This window comes from Mesoplodon densirostris, chromosome 17, assembly GCF_025265405.1.
Source record: "Mesoplodon densirostris isolate mMesDen1 chromosome 17, mMesDen1 primary haplotype, whole genome shotgun sequence".
Taxonomy (NCBI): Eukaryota; Metazoa; Chordata; class Mammalia; order Artiodactyla; family Ziphiidae; genus Mesoplodon; species Mesoplodon densirostris.
The window spans coordinates 18,486,752-18,503,169 of NC_082677.1; the positions used below are offsets into that span (position 1 = coordinate 18,486,752).

The 16,418-nt window shown below is 49.2% G+C and overlaps 1 protein-coding gene across 1 annotated transcript; it reads right to left on the reverse strand.

Annotated features, from left to right (window-relative positions):
* Positions 1-8,196: 8,196 nt before the first annotated feature.
* On the reverse strand, positions 8,197-10,230 carry MLNR (motilin receptor). Its single transcript, XM_060079764.1, is given in 3 exon segments — positions 8,197-8,567; positions 9,338-9,792; positions 9,794-10,230. Coding segments are annotated over 3 exon segments (1,263 nt in total).
* Between the last annotated feature and the right edge of the window lie 6,188 nt (positions 10,231-16,418).

Sequence of the window (16,418 nt, forward strand, 5' to 3'; positions counted from 1 at the left end):
TGATAAACCCATCATAAATTTAAAACATCATAAGTCAAAAATGCATTTAGGGCTTCCCTGGTGGCGCAGTGGTTGAGAGTCCACCTGCCGATGTGGGGGACACGGGTTCGTGCCCTGGTCCAGGAAGATCCCACGTGCCGTGGAGCGGCTGGGCCCGTGAGCCATGGCCACTGAGCCTGCGCGTCCGGAGCCTGTGCTCCACAACGGGAGAGGCCACAGTAGTGAGAAACCCGCGTACTGCACACACACACACACACACACACACAAAAATGCATTTAACATACCTACTGAACATCATGGCGTGGCCTAGCCTACCTTAAATGTGCTCAGAACACTTATATTAGCCTATAGTTGGGCAAAATCATCTAACACAAAGCCAATCTTATAATAAGTTAATGAATATCTCATGTAATTTATTGAATACTGTACTGAAAGGGAAAAACAATAGCTGTCTGGGTACAGAATTGTTGTAAGTGTACAGGTTGTTTACTGTCGTGATCACAGTCTGACTGGGAGCTATGGCTCGCTGTCCAGCATCACGAGAGAGGATCATACTGCACATAGGTAGCCCGGGAAAAGATCAAATTCAAAGTATGGTTTCTATAGAACACGTACCACTTTCACACCATCATTAAGTCGAAAAATCATAAGTCGTCATGTAAATTGGGATTAAGTACATCATATGTATACTTATTAAACATGAAAAAAAATCATTTGTTGTTCATCCAAATTTCAAATTGAACTAGTAATCTTGTATTTTATCTAATAACCCTACTTCATTCTCTTTGTATTCTCTGGGTACTTGATCCCTGAAACTCTCTTCCTTTGGGTAGTATCAATTCATCACTTTCCCTTTTTCTGCTCCTTCTGCCTGGTTCAGTGAGTTCTCCAGCCTGCACTGGAACATCAGCATGTAACCCTAAGCCTCTTCTCTCTCTCAGCTTTCTCCTTGGAGAGGTCATCTATTCCTGTCACTTACATCAGTGGTTCTCCAAGTGTGGTCCTGGACTAGCAGCTGCAGTATTACCTGGAAACCAGACAGAAATGCACATTCTCAGGCCCAGGCCCAGACACACAGAATTAGGTCTTCTGGGGTGGGGCCCAGCAATCTGTGTTTTAAGAAGCCCGTCAGTTGTTCTGATGCACGCTAAAGTTTGAGAACCACTTGTTTAAATGATCACTTCTAAGCTGTTGACTCCCCAGTCTATATCATTAGCGCTGATTTTATACCCACACTTCCCTCTGGTATTTCAAACTGGAGTGTTCTGTGGAATGTTACGAAATGGGAGGAAAAAAAAACATAGCTCTGTGGTCAAAAGGAATTTCCATAGAGGAATTCCCTGCCCTCCCCGCACCCCCCCCAAAAAAAAAACAGTTTCCATGGTATTGCAGCATTTCTTAAGATTTGAGTCTTGGGACCTATTTCCCAGTGGTTGTGGGAGGATGCAACAACAGGACAGCGTCACTGGAAAAGAGATGAATTGAAATGGAATTCATACTAACAATATTGTAAATCAACTATACTTCAATTTAAAAAAAGGAAATGGAATTCATTATTGTCCCCTGCTAAACCACCTCTACAGCCTATTTCTTTTTAATTTTTTTAAGTTGAATATTTTATTATTAAACTCTTTCTTATTTTCCTGCAAGGCTGTAGCTTCACTGTATAAAAATAGCACCAGCAAACACAGTATGTTGCAAAATTAAGATAGTATTGTTCTTCATCTGACACTGTACAACTAACAAAAACTTTTCTCCACCGCCAGTTATTTCCAATGGGAAGATCATTAAGTATTTTGACCCAATTCGGGGATGGCTGTAAACTGTGATAAGGCTTAAGATAACAATGTTATCCTTGAATTACATAATTTTTATAATTAGTTTTACCACACATAATTTCAGGAATTCTGAGTATTGTAAACTGGAGCCTAGCCTAAAAATCATAGGGTGCTGTGGAAAAGATGCATAGTGTTTATCTGCAGTCATTAGGAAGTTAGGGGGTATTTTCTTCTGGTAACATGTTGCAAGTAGTTTCCTTTGCTACAAGTTGCTTTTTAAAAAATCTGTCCACAACTAATTTAAGACAACTATGCTAGATTAAGTTGTTTCATACTAGTTTATTTAGGGGTTCCATTTTCACTCAATAGATTTTATGGGTTTCTCATATGCTTCTTCACTCATTAGCTCATCTAGTTCTGAAGGGTTACTGAGTGTCACATTGATCAGACAGTCATCTTCATAACAAGATTTTTTGGACACGTCCTGGATTTTCTGCCAGAGCTTCATTAATTTCAGTTACTTCTGATGGAGAAAGAAGAGCAGACAAGCAGCTTTCAAACTTTCTAAAGCACCAAACTCCTCTTGTTTGTTCAATTTTGTCCCAACTTCAGGCAGATTACAGTAAGCAGCATCTCCCAAAGCTCCCTGTGCAAAATTGCTGATTCCCGCTGCTGCAACACCGTTTTCTGTTGTTATCTGTCCACGTCCGCCTGTGAATTGACGCGCGGAGAGCGGAGCTGGGACGGGGCGCGGCTCCCCGCAGGGCCGGCGCCCCCACGGCCCGGGCGGGCGCAGAGATTGCGCGCAGGCGCAGGCGGCAGACCTCGGCGCGCAGCTCGCTGCGCCAAGCACCCGGGCTCCTGGCGTCCCTCTTCTTTCAAACAGAACTAAAATGTTGGAGTTCTGACTTCCTCTTCTCCCGTATGCAGTCAGCTTCTGAGTTTTAGGGACTCAGTTACGGTAACGTTGAAAGGTTGGAGACCTGACGTGACTTTGGAGCGTGAAGCAAGCTCTTGTTGAGACTTCGCAGAGTCAAGGCCCGCTCCCTGGGACCCGCAGCCCGGCCCGTCCGCCCGGCTGACCTCAGTAACCAGCATCAGGCACAAGTCCCGGGGCTGCCCCCCAGGGCCACAGGTGACATGGGGTCTCACGCCTCCGAGAAGGCCACAGGAAGAGCTGAGAAGGCCTTTTCTGGAGGAATGGAGGAAGAGCGCAAGGAGCCAGTCAGGACTTGAGGGAAAAGAAGAATAGATGATGTCTAGAAGAGCAGGAAACGGGGTGGAGGCCTGGTGACGGAAGGGAGCAGTCGAGGAAGCGTGGGCTCAGCCTGGCCCGTGCGTGGAAGGACCTCGGCGTGGGCGGGAGACGTTAAGGGGACCAGGGGGCTGAGGAGTCAGGGAGCCATCGCCGGACTACAGTCATTCCACAGTTTCTGCTGGAATATAAATGACTTTCCCATGGATCCACCGCCCAAAGCCACCTGCAGCATCTTTGTTTACTGTCTTCGTATCTTTTCCTCTATCCTGAGGTAAATACGGGGAAAGGGAGGAAAGGGGTGGGGCGGGGGAGAGGGTGGAGCGAGAATGGAAGAGATTTCGGTGAGGGAGAGCCTACTGATGGTTCGCAGTCTTGTCTGCACATTGGAATCGCCTGAGGAGCTGTAAAAACCACGTCTGGGTTCAACCCCCAGAGATTCTGATGCCGACGGTCTAGACTCTCGACTGGTGCTTCTCAAACTTTAATGTGCGTCGGAGGCGCCTGGGGCCCTTGTTAAAATTCAGGTTCTGACTCAGAAGGCTCCGGGGTGGGGCCTGAAAGTCTGCATGTTAACAAGACGCCAGGTAATGCTCATGCCACTGCTCTGTGGCTCACATTTTCTGTAGCAACCATCTACTGTAGAGGCTCCCAGAGGGTGGTCCTCAGACCATCAGAATCAGCTTCCCCCGGGAACCTGAGAGAAAGGCACGTTCTCGGGTCCCAGCCCAGACCCACGGAATCTGGAATTCTGGGGGTGAGGCCCAGCAAGCTGTGTTTTAACTCTCCCTCCAGGTGATTCTCACGTGTGCCAAAGTTTGGGAACCACTGCTGTAGAGAATTACAGAGGGGAATAAAAAGCCTGAGGGAAGGGCGCTAATAATCACTGTAATGACAAAGTAATGACTTATTGTGGAAGTAAGACAGAAACAGAAATCACGTGGAGCCCTATGTATGTTCCAGTTATGAACAGGTATAAAACCATTACAGTAAAATTAAGACACCACGACTTTGAAAACTGCAGGTTTTCAAAAAAAATTTTTTTTAAGTTTTTTTTATCTCTGTATCATCATAAGTCGTAGGAATTATTGGAACATTTTCGAGACTTGCACACTCGCTGCAAAGATGAGGGAAAGGAGATGTCATTACTGGACCTGTCATGCTGTGGGCCTGCCTGAGTTGGGGTGGGGCGCAAAGACACAGATGCAGGAAAATAAGGTGGGGATGCTTGGCACTGGGGATTGAGGATGGGGAAAGGGATGCTCCCTGTTCTGAGGCCACGAGGTTGCCGGCCATCTTGGTGATGGGAGGGGCTGAACCTGGTTGTGTTACTGATCCAGTGTCACCACTCTACCCCACGAGTGCCCTGTGCCTGGATTACTGTACCTAACTGGCTCCAGCTGGCCTCCCAGGCTCGGCCTCCCCAGACCCTGCTTCATTTGCTTTGCAGGCTCCAACTCCTGATTACACCAGTGCCCTTGCCTCCCTCCTCTCCTCTTCCTCAGAGCCCTGTCCTCTCCTCCCTTCAGCACCCATGCCCCCTGTGTGCCATTTTCGCCCCTGTCCTGTGCTTTCCCTCGGGCTGACCGATGGCTCAGAATGGACGTCCCAGTCATCTGCTTACTCAGCCTCCATCTCTGTCCACCCACTGGGGTGAAGATCCCTGTCCACTTGAGTTCAACACATATCTACCTGTGGGCAAGAGATGCCAATGGGGGATAAAGCACAGTCTGTCCTTAGGGAGCAAGTTACAAACTCTAGGAACCAGTCCCCAAGATGTGACGGACCAAGTGCCATGAAAAAGATTCACATAGAGCATCGCCTGACTGCCCACACTCAGCTCTCCTGGTCTGGATGGCACTTTTTGACCCTTTATTACACAAGCGTCTGCTAATCTTTCAAAAGTGTGTGTGTTGTTTTCCTAAGAAGGTGGCCAGTAGAGTCTGCCTCTGTCACCTCCTTGTAGCTTATACAGAGTGAGGGACACACTGAGTGACTGCCATAAAGCATGCCACCCACAGAGCACACACCTCTCAATGACAAAGGTTCCTGTGCTCCTAGGAGCGGGGATGCTGATTTTGGAAGGCTGCTCAGAGCTGACTAGGTTCTTTGTAATATTTGGAGTTCTGAATCTTTAGAAAGTTGACTCACAATTGAAAATGGCCTCACAGCTACGTTTAAGAAAAGCCTTTTGGGCTTCCCTGGTGGCGCAGTGGATGTGAGTCCGCCTGCCGATGCAGGGGACACAGGTTCGTGCCCCGGTCCGGGAAGATCCCACATGCCGCGGAGTGGCTGGGCCCGTGAGCCATGGCTGCTGAGCCTGCGCGTCCGGAGCCTGTGCTCCGCAACGGGAGAGGCCACAACAATGAGAGGACCCCGTACCGCAAAAAAAAAAAAAAAAGAAAAAAAAAGAAAAGCCTTTTATTAAAGCTCCACTTAAAACACTTGTACAATCACTAATACTTATATGTGAATGGTTCCACATACTAGCAAATGTTACTGTTACTTGGGTAGAAATGGTAGGAGAGGCCATGTTCAGACTTTCAAACATCATCAACACATTGCTCTCATGTCCCCTGGACTCCTGGGTCCTCGGAGGTGCTGTGCAATTGCTTCAGAAGTGGGAAAGTCTCCTATAGAAAGGTGGAGGGAAGTCGTGTAGATGACACTAACCTGAAATTCTGCAGGTCCATCCGATGTGAGTACTTTTATTGGCCTGTGAGCTGAATCTGAGATTAGTCTAGATGAACAATCACACATTTCAAGGCAAAAAAGACCATTAAAAAGTTGATTGATTTCAACACCATGACATGGACTAATGTTTCTAGAGTATTTTGACATACACGTCTAGCACTTAGCAGTTGTTTGGTGAATATTTGTGGAGTGAATGAATGAAACACAAACCCTTCCCCAAGGTTGGTGCCTCACCTAAAAAAAGCGACTTGGCCTACAGAAGGAGCCCTGCAGGGACCCAGCACACATGTTCGTCCGAGGGCAGCGAGAGGTCCCAGACACAGCATCCAGGATACCATCCCCAGGGCGGAGGGAGGCCCACAGCCCGGCCATCCCTCTCCAGTGATCCCTGACTTGGCCACCTCGAGTCTTCCCAGGATGCCCCTCCCCTTTATAGCCAGTTGTCAACACCAGAGGACACTTTCTTCTGTGGTAGAGAACAATTTTAGACCTTAGAACAGCTTTTCAAATATTTTTGACCATGACCCACAATGAGAATACATTTTATTTTATGAACCATGAAAGATACCAACCAATATATAATTGAAACAAAAGTTTCACAACAGTTAGCCTTACTACACGTGATGCACTGATTCTCTATTCTATTCGCAACCCAATAAAGAAACATGTGACACACTCCACTCATCTCACAATCCACTAATGCGTAAGATCGGCATTTTGAAAACAGGTGCACAGCGATTGACAGGAGGGATGGAATTCAGATACTCCATCTCAGGGACCCAGTGGCAAGAAAGGATGATCCTCCTCATGCCCACACCTGGGAACACATCTAGGTTACAGCAAAGTGTGATACAAGTCCCTCTTTTCTAGAATCTGAACAAGAAAACTCAGAGGTCTTTGCTTCTATATCTAAAATATTATACTACATATAACATATCAGTAAGTTTCTTAGCCATGATTTTCTACAGGGAAGAAGCCGCTTCTGACTGTCCCAGAGAGGAACTCCCGAGAGAAGAAAGACTGTGGTTGCAGCTCCAGCACGTCCCCACTTAGTGCCACCAAGCAGGGGAGTGGCTGTGGCACAAGGCTGGCACCTGCACCGTGAGACCCTCCATCAGTGTCCCCAGCAACAACTTCTCAGAGCCTCTGATGGGATATTTTGTGTTGTGACTCTTGGGAAGGTGGGTACAGCATGCACTGTTCTTCTGCCATATTTGACCACAGAATCCTTTTTTCAAACACTCCCTGAAAATCTGCAGAACACAGTTTAGGGGCCACTGCCCCAAGTTGGAAGAAACACAGTGTAGACGGGGGACTTCTTCACTGCCACACCAGTTGAGGGCAGGGCCAGGGTGTTAGGACACTTCAAGGGGACTTGAAGGCATCACTGTATATAGTCAATCACATGAAAAAACAACAGGACCTTGTCAGCATGTGGAGTGGACCCTTGTGTATGGAGTCACCATTTGTAGTTTACAGCTGACCTAGTTGTATCCTGCCTACTTCCAGGGGGCGCCATTCATAAGACCCGGAGTTGACTGAGGCCCTTTGGAGTCCAGCAAGGCAGTAGGAGCCCTCCAAAAACAGGTTTATGTTTTAAACTGTGAAAACTACAACAGAGTTACAGAGTTGTTGGCCAGAATGTCCAGCACGGGCTCTCTCACCCTTGAGTACATCCATTGACTCTCGTTTTTTCTGTTAGTGCAGCTTCTCGGGGTGGGAGTGGGTAAGGCTCTTAAAAGAGTTCAGACTCAGACCCCAGACTTGGTTCCATCATTGCTTATCCCACCAAACTGAGGCGAATAAGGCGTATTAAAGCTCTTATCAATGTGATCAACTTTGTGGAAGCCACATCCTGCTGCAGCTCCCTGCCCTCAGACTTTGGTATCCAGGTTCTGAAAGAGGGTACTGTGCCTAAACTTAATGATTTGCTCTGAGCCTGAGCGAGGCGGGACCCCTGAACACTGGACTCTACCCAGAATTCCTTTCTCTTGTTTCTAAACATTTTTTGCTGCCATATATAAGCATTAAGTAATTTCTTGGATTAAAACTCTCATCATCCTGGATTCCTTGTAGATGCACCATCACATTTATATCCAAAACATAAAACCAAATACACCTCTGACCTCACAGGTGACAATTTTTACGGCAGCATCTCTCTGGATCACTTGTTAACTGGAAAATGAGTGGTCATATTTCCCCAGAGTAGGAGAATGAGGACTTAAAAAACCTTCCCAGAGAACATTTTGTGATGTGGGATTTCAGGAAGATAAAATGAACGTCCCCAGGGGGGTACATGAAAGGAAAAGCAGAGAGACTGGTACAGTTACATTTCATACCTTTGTTTAAAAAAAAAATTATGCTAAGTTGCTGACCAACTTACAAAATGTCAACCACTCTTTCTAATTCTCCCTAACAGCTTCGGTTCCCCCCCTTGCAGTTCTTTTCTCCCTGCAGACCTGTTCTCCCTTAAGTCCCAGAGCTGTGGGATGAGGTGCTGTGTTTGGCCATGCTGGTTGCCGGTGTCTGTACATTAGCGCTGGTCTCGGTGCAGCCAGCCATGTCTCCTCCAGGGTCCGCTTCAGCCTCCCTGCTTCTGCAGAAACCTCTCTGTCTGGACCGCCTGGCTAGCAGCAGTTTCCAGGCCTTTGCTCTATACTTCTTTGAAATGAGGTTGTAGAGGACGGGGTTGATGGATGCGCTCAGATAGAAAAGTTGCAGGGCAACAGCGTTAAAGTACTGAGAGAAGTACATCATCCGGGAATCCTTGGTATTTATGTAAATGGTTCTGCCAACGTGGAAAGGCAGCCAGCAAACTATAAACGCCAGAACCACCACCACTGCAAAACAAGACATAGGCGCCAGAATTAGCTAAAGCATCCGAAAACAAATAAGCATCCCCAGGAAACCATCTGAAGTAATAATTAACAGCAAAATAAAACTATTGCCTAGCCAAATCCCCACCCCAGAAAAACTACCAGGTTGCAGATAGCATCGATATTAGCTTTAAAGCTGAGTATTCAGCTCATACATTTACCATCAAGGCCTGACATAAACCAGAAGGAGTGATTTCTACTAACAAGCTGTTCTGGCAGGCTTCCTTCCAGAAACCCACTTCGGAGACATGTTCTCTGTTTTCGGTTGAAAAGAACTCTGCAACAAGTCTGCACAATCTTTATTTTTTTGATATGGGCATGATTCACTTTAGTCTTCAGGATAACATAACATTAAGTAAAGAAACTTTATCTTAACGTGATCTATCCCGTCTTCTCCAGGGTTCTGTAATTCCATATCTGCAGCATCAGACAGAGACAGGCAGTTGGCTTAAGAGCCTGCAATTATCCATCTTGGATCAGCCCAGCTCGCTGATCACAGAGGCTTTGGGAAATAATTGCTGTTTACAGGACCCGGATATCCCACTCTCAAGGGACGCCTGGGGTGACCCAGAGCCCCTGGACGACGGGAGATGGTTTTCTCTGGAGTCTAGAAGGAGAAGCAGGTGGAGGCTGGGGTAGAACGACAGAATGAAACGTGGCCAGAAGAGGCGCCGAGGGCTGGGAGACCAGGGGAAGGGGACACAGCCTGGACCGTGAGTTGGGGTGTTTGGAACAGAGGCGGCGCCACTTAGGCAGGACGCGGACCGTCTGCTGGTGTCCCTTCTCCCGAGCGGAGGTGGCCGGGCCTCGCAGCGGCCCGCGGCTCCTCCACAGCTCCCGCCCGATGAGCCCGTAGAGGACGCTGAGGCACAGGAAGGGCAGGAAGAAGTAGGCGGTGGTGACCCACAGCATGATGCACAGCGCGCCCCGCTGCGCCGGGCTCGGCCGGCACTCCCGGCTGAACAGCGCTGCGGCCGCCGCCGCCGCCGCCTCGGGCCCCGACGGCGGGGACAGTGGTGGCGCCCGCGAGGACCCGAGGAGTGGCGGTGGTGGCGAGGCGCGGGGCGAGGGGGTGTGCTGCGCCGTGCCGTTAAGGTCCTGGACCGCGTAGCGGCCGGGGTCCTGCTCGACGCCCACCAGAAAGAAGAAGGGCCCGGCGGAGAGCAGCGCCGCGGCCCAGAGCGCGGCGGAGCGCGCGGACGCGGCGGCGGGTGACAAGGACGCGGGCCCGGAGCGGGCGACAGATGGCGAGGTAGCGCTCGAGGCTGAGCGCCGTCAAGTGCAGCAGCGTGGCGTAGGTGCAGCCCTCACCCACGTAGAGCGAGAGGCGGCAGAGGCGGTACAGGTCGAAGGGGAGCCCGAGCAGGATGAGCAGGTCGGACACGGCCATGCTGCCCAGGTACAAGCTGGTGGTGGTCCGCATGTCCCGGTAGCGCCCGATCAGCAGCACCGTCATCAAGTTGCCGCTCACCCCGACGGCGAACAGGCCCAGGCACACGGCTGGCACTGGCACCAGCGCCCCCAGGGGGAAGGGCGAGCAACGGCGCTCGTCGCAAGGCAGCATCTCGGCCCACGGCGGCTCCCCCGCGCCCTCCGAGCCGTCGCTGCGGTTCTCGGCGCTGCCCATGGCCGCGCCGCGCCCCCGGGCCGGGCCAGGAGCCTAGCGCCTGGTCCCGCGGCAAAAGCGCTTCCTTTGGCGGCCGGTGCGCGCTGGGCGCGCCAAGCCCCTGCCGCCTGCACAGCCCGAGCCCGGCGGCACCGCGCGCGGGAAAGCGGCTCTGCAGGGTCCGCCTTGAGGGCTGCCAACCGGGCGAAGTACAATCCCCGCCCCCAGCCACCGCCCGGCCTGCCCCGGCCCCGCTCCCGCTCCCAGGCCCGTGGTATTCCCCGTATTCCAGGCGCTTCCCTCCCCACCAACTGAACGCGGGAGGCGGCCGCCGCGGACGAGCCCCGCCCAGGCGCGGGAAGCGATTCCTGAACCCCAGCGAGGTTGTTTACTGCACCCAGCGGAGCGTGGGCTCTTTTGTAGGTTGGGTTCAGGGGGGTACCTTCTGAGGGGCCTCGGCTGGTGGCTGCGTCTTGACGGTTCGGGAAGGTGCCGCAATACCAATAAGAGGAGAGGAGCCTAGACCAGAATCTAGAGCCCCTCCCGGGTTCTGGTCGTGGCTCTACAACTGAATCATCTCGGATCAGTCCCAGCCTTGCTTGCCCAGCCAGTTCTCCTCTTCTGTAAATTTTCAAGCGGTGATGGAGTTGACCGAGTAATTTCAACGATGTCTATGACTCTGAAATCTATGGATATTACCACGTCTATTCATTTTAAAGAACAAGGCTTAAGTATTTACGTTTACCTCTGCGTACTTAAACGTGTGCTATTTTGTTCCTGTGTACAAAATATGCTATAAATGTAATAAAGCAGAGTATTGGCCAACACCAGAAAGAACTAAAATGCTGGGGAAAAGACTGAAAACTGGTTTATGAGTCAATTCATTGTGGTCCTAATGACAATAGCTGACACAGAGCTCAGGTGTATTTGGTGCTTTCCATTTAATCTTCAAGTCCTTAGAACTGAGTTTTTTATCTCTTCATGGATGGACACTCCTCTAGTGGTCTTTCCATCCATCCTACTGTGGTTTAAATCCTCAACTTCTTTTCCCAAGTTTCCCTTCCTCTTTCTGGAACTGAAAACAGGCTTTGCTCTAGTGCCTCGCATCCCCGCCCTGTTCCCCGTGGTCCTCTCTCACAAGCAGAGCCATGGGCTGTGAGGAGGGGTACTGTCACCTTCCTCATCATCGCTCTTCCCAGCCGTCCTAAAACCTACCTTTGAATCTAACTTCCTCACACTCTGCCTTCTGCAGCCCCCTCCCCCATCGCTCACCCTCATTCTTGAGAATTTTGGTGCCTGACCTTCACTCTCTGAAGCACTCCTCCTAAAATTCACACCCCTGCACAATTCTCCTGCCTCTCCTTTCTATCAATGGTCTTGTCCTCCACCCCATCTCAGGCAGCGGTTCCTGTGTACATCCCTTACACCTTATCATTCCCAGGACCTGGGAGCTCGCCTTCATCTCAATTTCAGCCCTCCCAGATTCTGACCTCCACCTCCTGTCTTTCTAGCTCACTTTCTCTAATACCTCAACTCCTACAATCCTTCAACCGCACTGGGACCTCCATTGGGCTTCTCCTCCTGCCTTTTCCTCGTCCCTCACCTGCCTCAAGTCCACGCTTCCCCACTTTAATGGATTTAAACTCCTAGAGCAATACTAATCGCCCCCAGGGAAACACCCTCAATTCCCGTGCTCTTTTCTCTGTTGTCACACTTGTTTCCTTACGAGAGCACAGCCATAACCCTGGTTAAGTGGAACCCTCTGCTTACTCTGTGCAGGCTCCCAAGCACCTAGAGTTGTTTCACTTGAAATTCACAACCTCTAGCTGGATGCTTAGTTTTCTCCCACCATCCTCATACTTATCCTATTTAATTCGCTCTCTCGCCCTCCAAGCCACTCTTTTGTACACCCTCCTCTCTCCTTAATCCCCAAGACCTCGCCCCCATCCTCCCTCTCAGGTGATGACCTTGCATTACAATTCCTGGAAAGAATAGAAACAGCTGGAAGAGAACTACATGCTCCCATCACCACTACCCCCCTCATCCACCCCCTGGACAGATGAATGAGTGGATGGCACTTGTGCCTGAAGTCAACTCTGCCCCTCAGCACTGCATTCGCCTCCTCGAAATTCTAGAAATCACTTTAGAAAGTCTCTCTCTCTCTTGCATCATCAAGTTTTCTCCCTCTTCTGGATCATTTCCATGTTTTCAGCAAAACTCAAAAGAGTTTCTGCATTCACTCTCTCCACATTTCCTCCCTCCCTCCTTCCCTCCTCCTCCTAAGCAGCGGAAATGTAATTTCTCCTTCTCTAGTTGATCTCAACTTGCCTTGGACTCTCACCTACTGGGTAGCAAGAAACAATTATCCAGCCTGAGTAAAGCACTGTCCAGTTGGATGAATTAAACAGCTCCTCTGGGTAGTGTTCAGTCCTCTTGGATAATAACATCCTCTCCTCTCCAGTGGCTTCCTCCCCCTGCCCTGTCTTTCCCTAAGGGGGCCCAGGTGGATGGGGAGGGAAGGTCAGGTGACTTAAAGGCCCTTAGGAAACTAGGAGGGAGAGGGGTACCTAGCTTTGTACCAGTTCCTGGGGGGACCGGGCTGGCATTTGCTAGACTCCAGTTCAGTGTCCCCTTCCCGCTTGGCCACCAGGTGCTTTGCTAACCCAAAGGCAGAGGTCTGTGGCCAGTGAATTTGTGGTCTCTTTCTTTGACTCAAGTGATGCTCCTGGGAGCACCTGGTACGGATTCCCATTGGCTCTCACAGGCTGCAGCCCCCTGAGTCTCTTTCCTTTTATCCATTCTGCTCCATGGCCTGGTGGCCTGCCCGCCTCTGCTGAAGGCTCCCTCACCCCTCTTCACCACCACAGCAGCTCTGAGAAAGGCTAACTGGGGCTCAGACAGTGTCTGCACCATCAGGCTCACGAATGCCAACTCTACCCTCTCTGACTGTTCTGTACTACACACCCTCCATTCAGACACTCCCCTGCTCTGCTGTATTTTCTCTGTATACCTTATTACCAACTGACCTACTATTGAATTTACGTAGCTCTTTGTTTGGTATCTGCCCTGCTCCATCTCCTGACATCACATGCTCCAGAAGGCAGGCTTTAATCTTTCCCTAGTGCCTGGTCCGAAGTGAGAATTTAACAAATATTTGTTAACTCCGGGAATGAATAAGCTTCTGCAGAACCAGGTACCATTATTTTCTTTACAATTCCCAGCAGCTGAGAACAGTACTCTGATTATAGTGGGTGCTCAGCAAGCATTCCTTGATAATCTGGTTGGAAATAGAATACTGATATGGAGAATTAGATTCATGGCTGGCTTTTTGTTATGTTTTGGCTCAAGCATGACTTGGCCCCTAGGGCAGATCTGAACCCTATTATAACTGCTTGGCCTTCCATGTTTTAGGAAGAAATGGGATCAGACATCTGAAGAATGACTAAAGCCTCTTGTACTTTGTATTTCTAAGTCGTCCACCAGCTCATGACTTCATACTTCATCTGAGGAGAGGAAGAGGAAGTTCTCAGTAGTCCAACGTGTGTGGATACCTTTCTCCTCTACCTCCACACTTGGTGATTGTGCGGGGCAAAACTGAGTGTAGGTCTGGCCTTGCTGTCCCCCTGTTACCCTAGAAGCAAAGGGTTGGTGTCCTCAATAGGCACTTGGCCCCTGGCTGGAGACCTCACAGGTTGGAATGTTCTGGAGAAAAATAAATGTAACACATGCTGTGCACAAGGTGCTGTTTCAAGTACCTGCATATGGTAACTTGTTGAGTCTTTAACAACAGCCTTTTGAATGGGCACTTTTAGTACGTCCATTTTATAGATGAGAAGACCAAGGCACAGAGAAGCTGCCTTAGGTCATGCAGCCAATAAATGGAAGTACTGTCTGCTTCATGAGGCCATGGGCACAGGACCTCTTGCTATGTAGACCATAGCACAACTAACCTTAGGAGTGGTTGGTGTGATCGGCTTCTGCTAGGAAAGTGTTTTTCAGCTCGGATTCCAGAAACCAGATTTTGTGGACAAATGGAAGGAAACGGAAGTTTGGTTTCTTTTTTAAAATTTGAAGTATAGTTGATTTACCATGTTGTGTTAGTTTCAGGTGTATAGCAAACTGATTCATATATATATATATATATATATATATATTCTTTTTCAGATTCTTTTCCCTTATAGGTTATTACAAAATATTCAGTATAGTTCCCCATGCTATACAGTAGGTCCTTGTTGGTTATCTATTTTATATATAGAAGTGTGTATATGTTAATCTCAAACTCCTAATTTTTCCCTCCCCCTGCTTTCCCCTTTGGTAACCATAAGTTTGTTTTCTATCTCTGTGGGTCTATTTCTGTTTTGTATATAAGTTCATCTGTATCATTATTTTTTAGATTCCACATATAAGCATATCATTTGTCTTTGTCTGGCTTACTTAATTTAGTATGATAATCTCTAGGTCCATCCATGTTGCTGCAAATGGCAACATTTCATTCTTTTTTATGGCTGAGTAGTATTCCATTGTATATATGTACCACTTCTTCTTTATCCATTCCTCTGTCGATGGACATTTAGGTTGCTTCCAATGTCTTGGCTATTGTACATAGTGCTGCCATGAACGCTGAGGTGCATGTATCTTTTCAAAGTATGGTTTTCTCCGGATATATGCCCAGGAGTGGAATGTGGAGAAAAAAGGAACCCTCCTACACTGTTGGTGGGAATGTAAATTTGTGCAGCCACTATGGAGAACAGTATGGAGGTTCCTTAAAAAACTAAAAATACAGCTATTATATGAGCCTGGAATCCCACTCCTGGGTATATATCCAGAGAAAACCATAATTTGAAAAGATATGGAAGGTTTGAAGGGGTGTTAGGCATTGCATTACATCCATAAATTTCAGTGTACCTGTTGAAACTTGCAAATACTCCATAGGTTTTATACTCTTTTCTCCAGAGAAGAGCAGGATATGAGGCAGAGGTTGAAAAGTGAGCTTGTACAGCGGTTGACCCACATCTCATAACACTCTGAGCCAACCTCCTAGAGTCGGGAAACTTCACTTGGAGTTCCAGATTTCCAGCTTGTCTTGCTAAAGGGGAAGATCTGCTCTGGTCCCACACTGCCCACAGGCCATGGAAGCCAGGATGAGTAGCAGCTGCCCCCGTGGACAGGCCACCTTGTGCCTGCCCCCTGCAGCCCTCCTCGCTTGCGCAGAGGTGGTGTGGGCTTCACGCCCATCCCCTGCTTCCTTGGCATGACCTGCTGGCACCCCTAGACTCCAGGTGCTAGCAAGCGGCATCTTATTTAATCCAATGCCGAGATGGCAAAGCTGGCCTTGGTGGGGGAGCCTATGACAGAGAAGACCAGGGGCCAGCTGTGGCCAGACCTCACCTCCAGGACCTGACGGATGCATGGAGCTGGGGCCTCAGGCTTTCCCAGGTTTCTCTTTGCACAGCAGGGACACGGCAGGGCAAATTCAAGGCAAGACTTTGGGGGCCTATTGCTCTGCAGCTGTTGCTTTAGCAGTTTCCTCTTGGTCTCTATATCTCCTAAGAGGGAGACAGGCTCACCATGGCCATGATGATCAAGGTGGGTGGGAGAGAGGGAGCAAGTCCCTGTGAGCGGTGGGTGGGAAGAGGGTATAGGACATGCAAAGACCCAGTCTGTGGTCAAGAATGACCATCCTCCTCCTACAATACAGCAGCTCACCTGGGCCCAGCTTAGGCTCCCCTCACAGGCCCTCTCTGCCGTGACGGAGTCAGTGGCATCTTCCACTGACTTCCACAGCCATCAGCCCCAGGGACACAGCTGTCTCACAGCTGTGGAGCCGCCCTCCAAATCAAGGAGATGGGGAGATGTAAGCCACAAGTCTCACTGCTCTGTAGTAGCAGAGATCCCAACATGTTCAGAAAGATGAAAATAAAAATAAGGAACACTCACACCATTGTTTATGATGCAACTGACTTGAAGGGCACATCTGGAAACACCTCCAAGTGCTCCCCTGAGTCATCTGTTCCCACCTCCCTCCTTTAGAGTTTAAAAAAGCACCATCTGCCCTTCAGAACTCAGTAGAGCCCTATCGGAGCACCACAGTGGCCGTGGACATACAGTAAGGAATACTTGCGTAAAGTAACAAGGAGAGTCTTCTGGGCAACCCTCACCCCAATATTCATCTTGTAGGTGGACAGTTTTTATCGTTGATTATTTTTTAC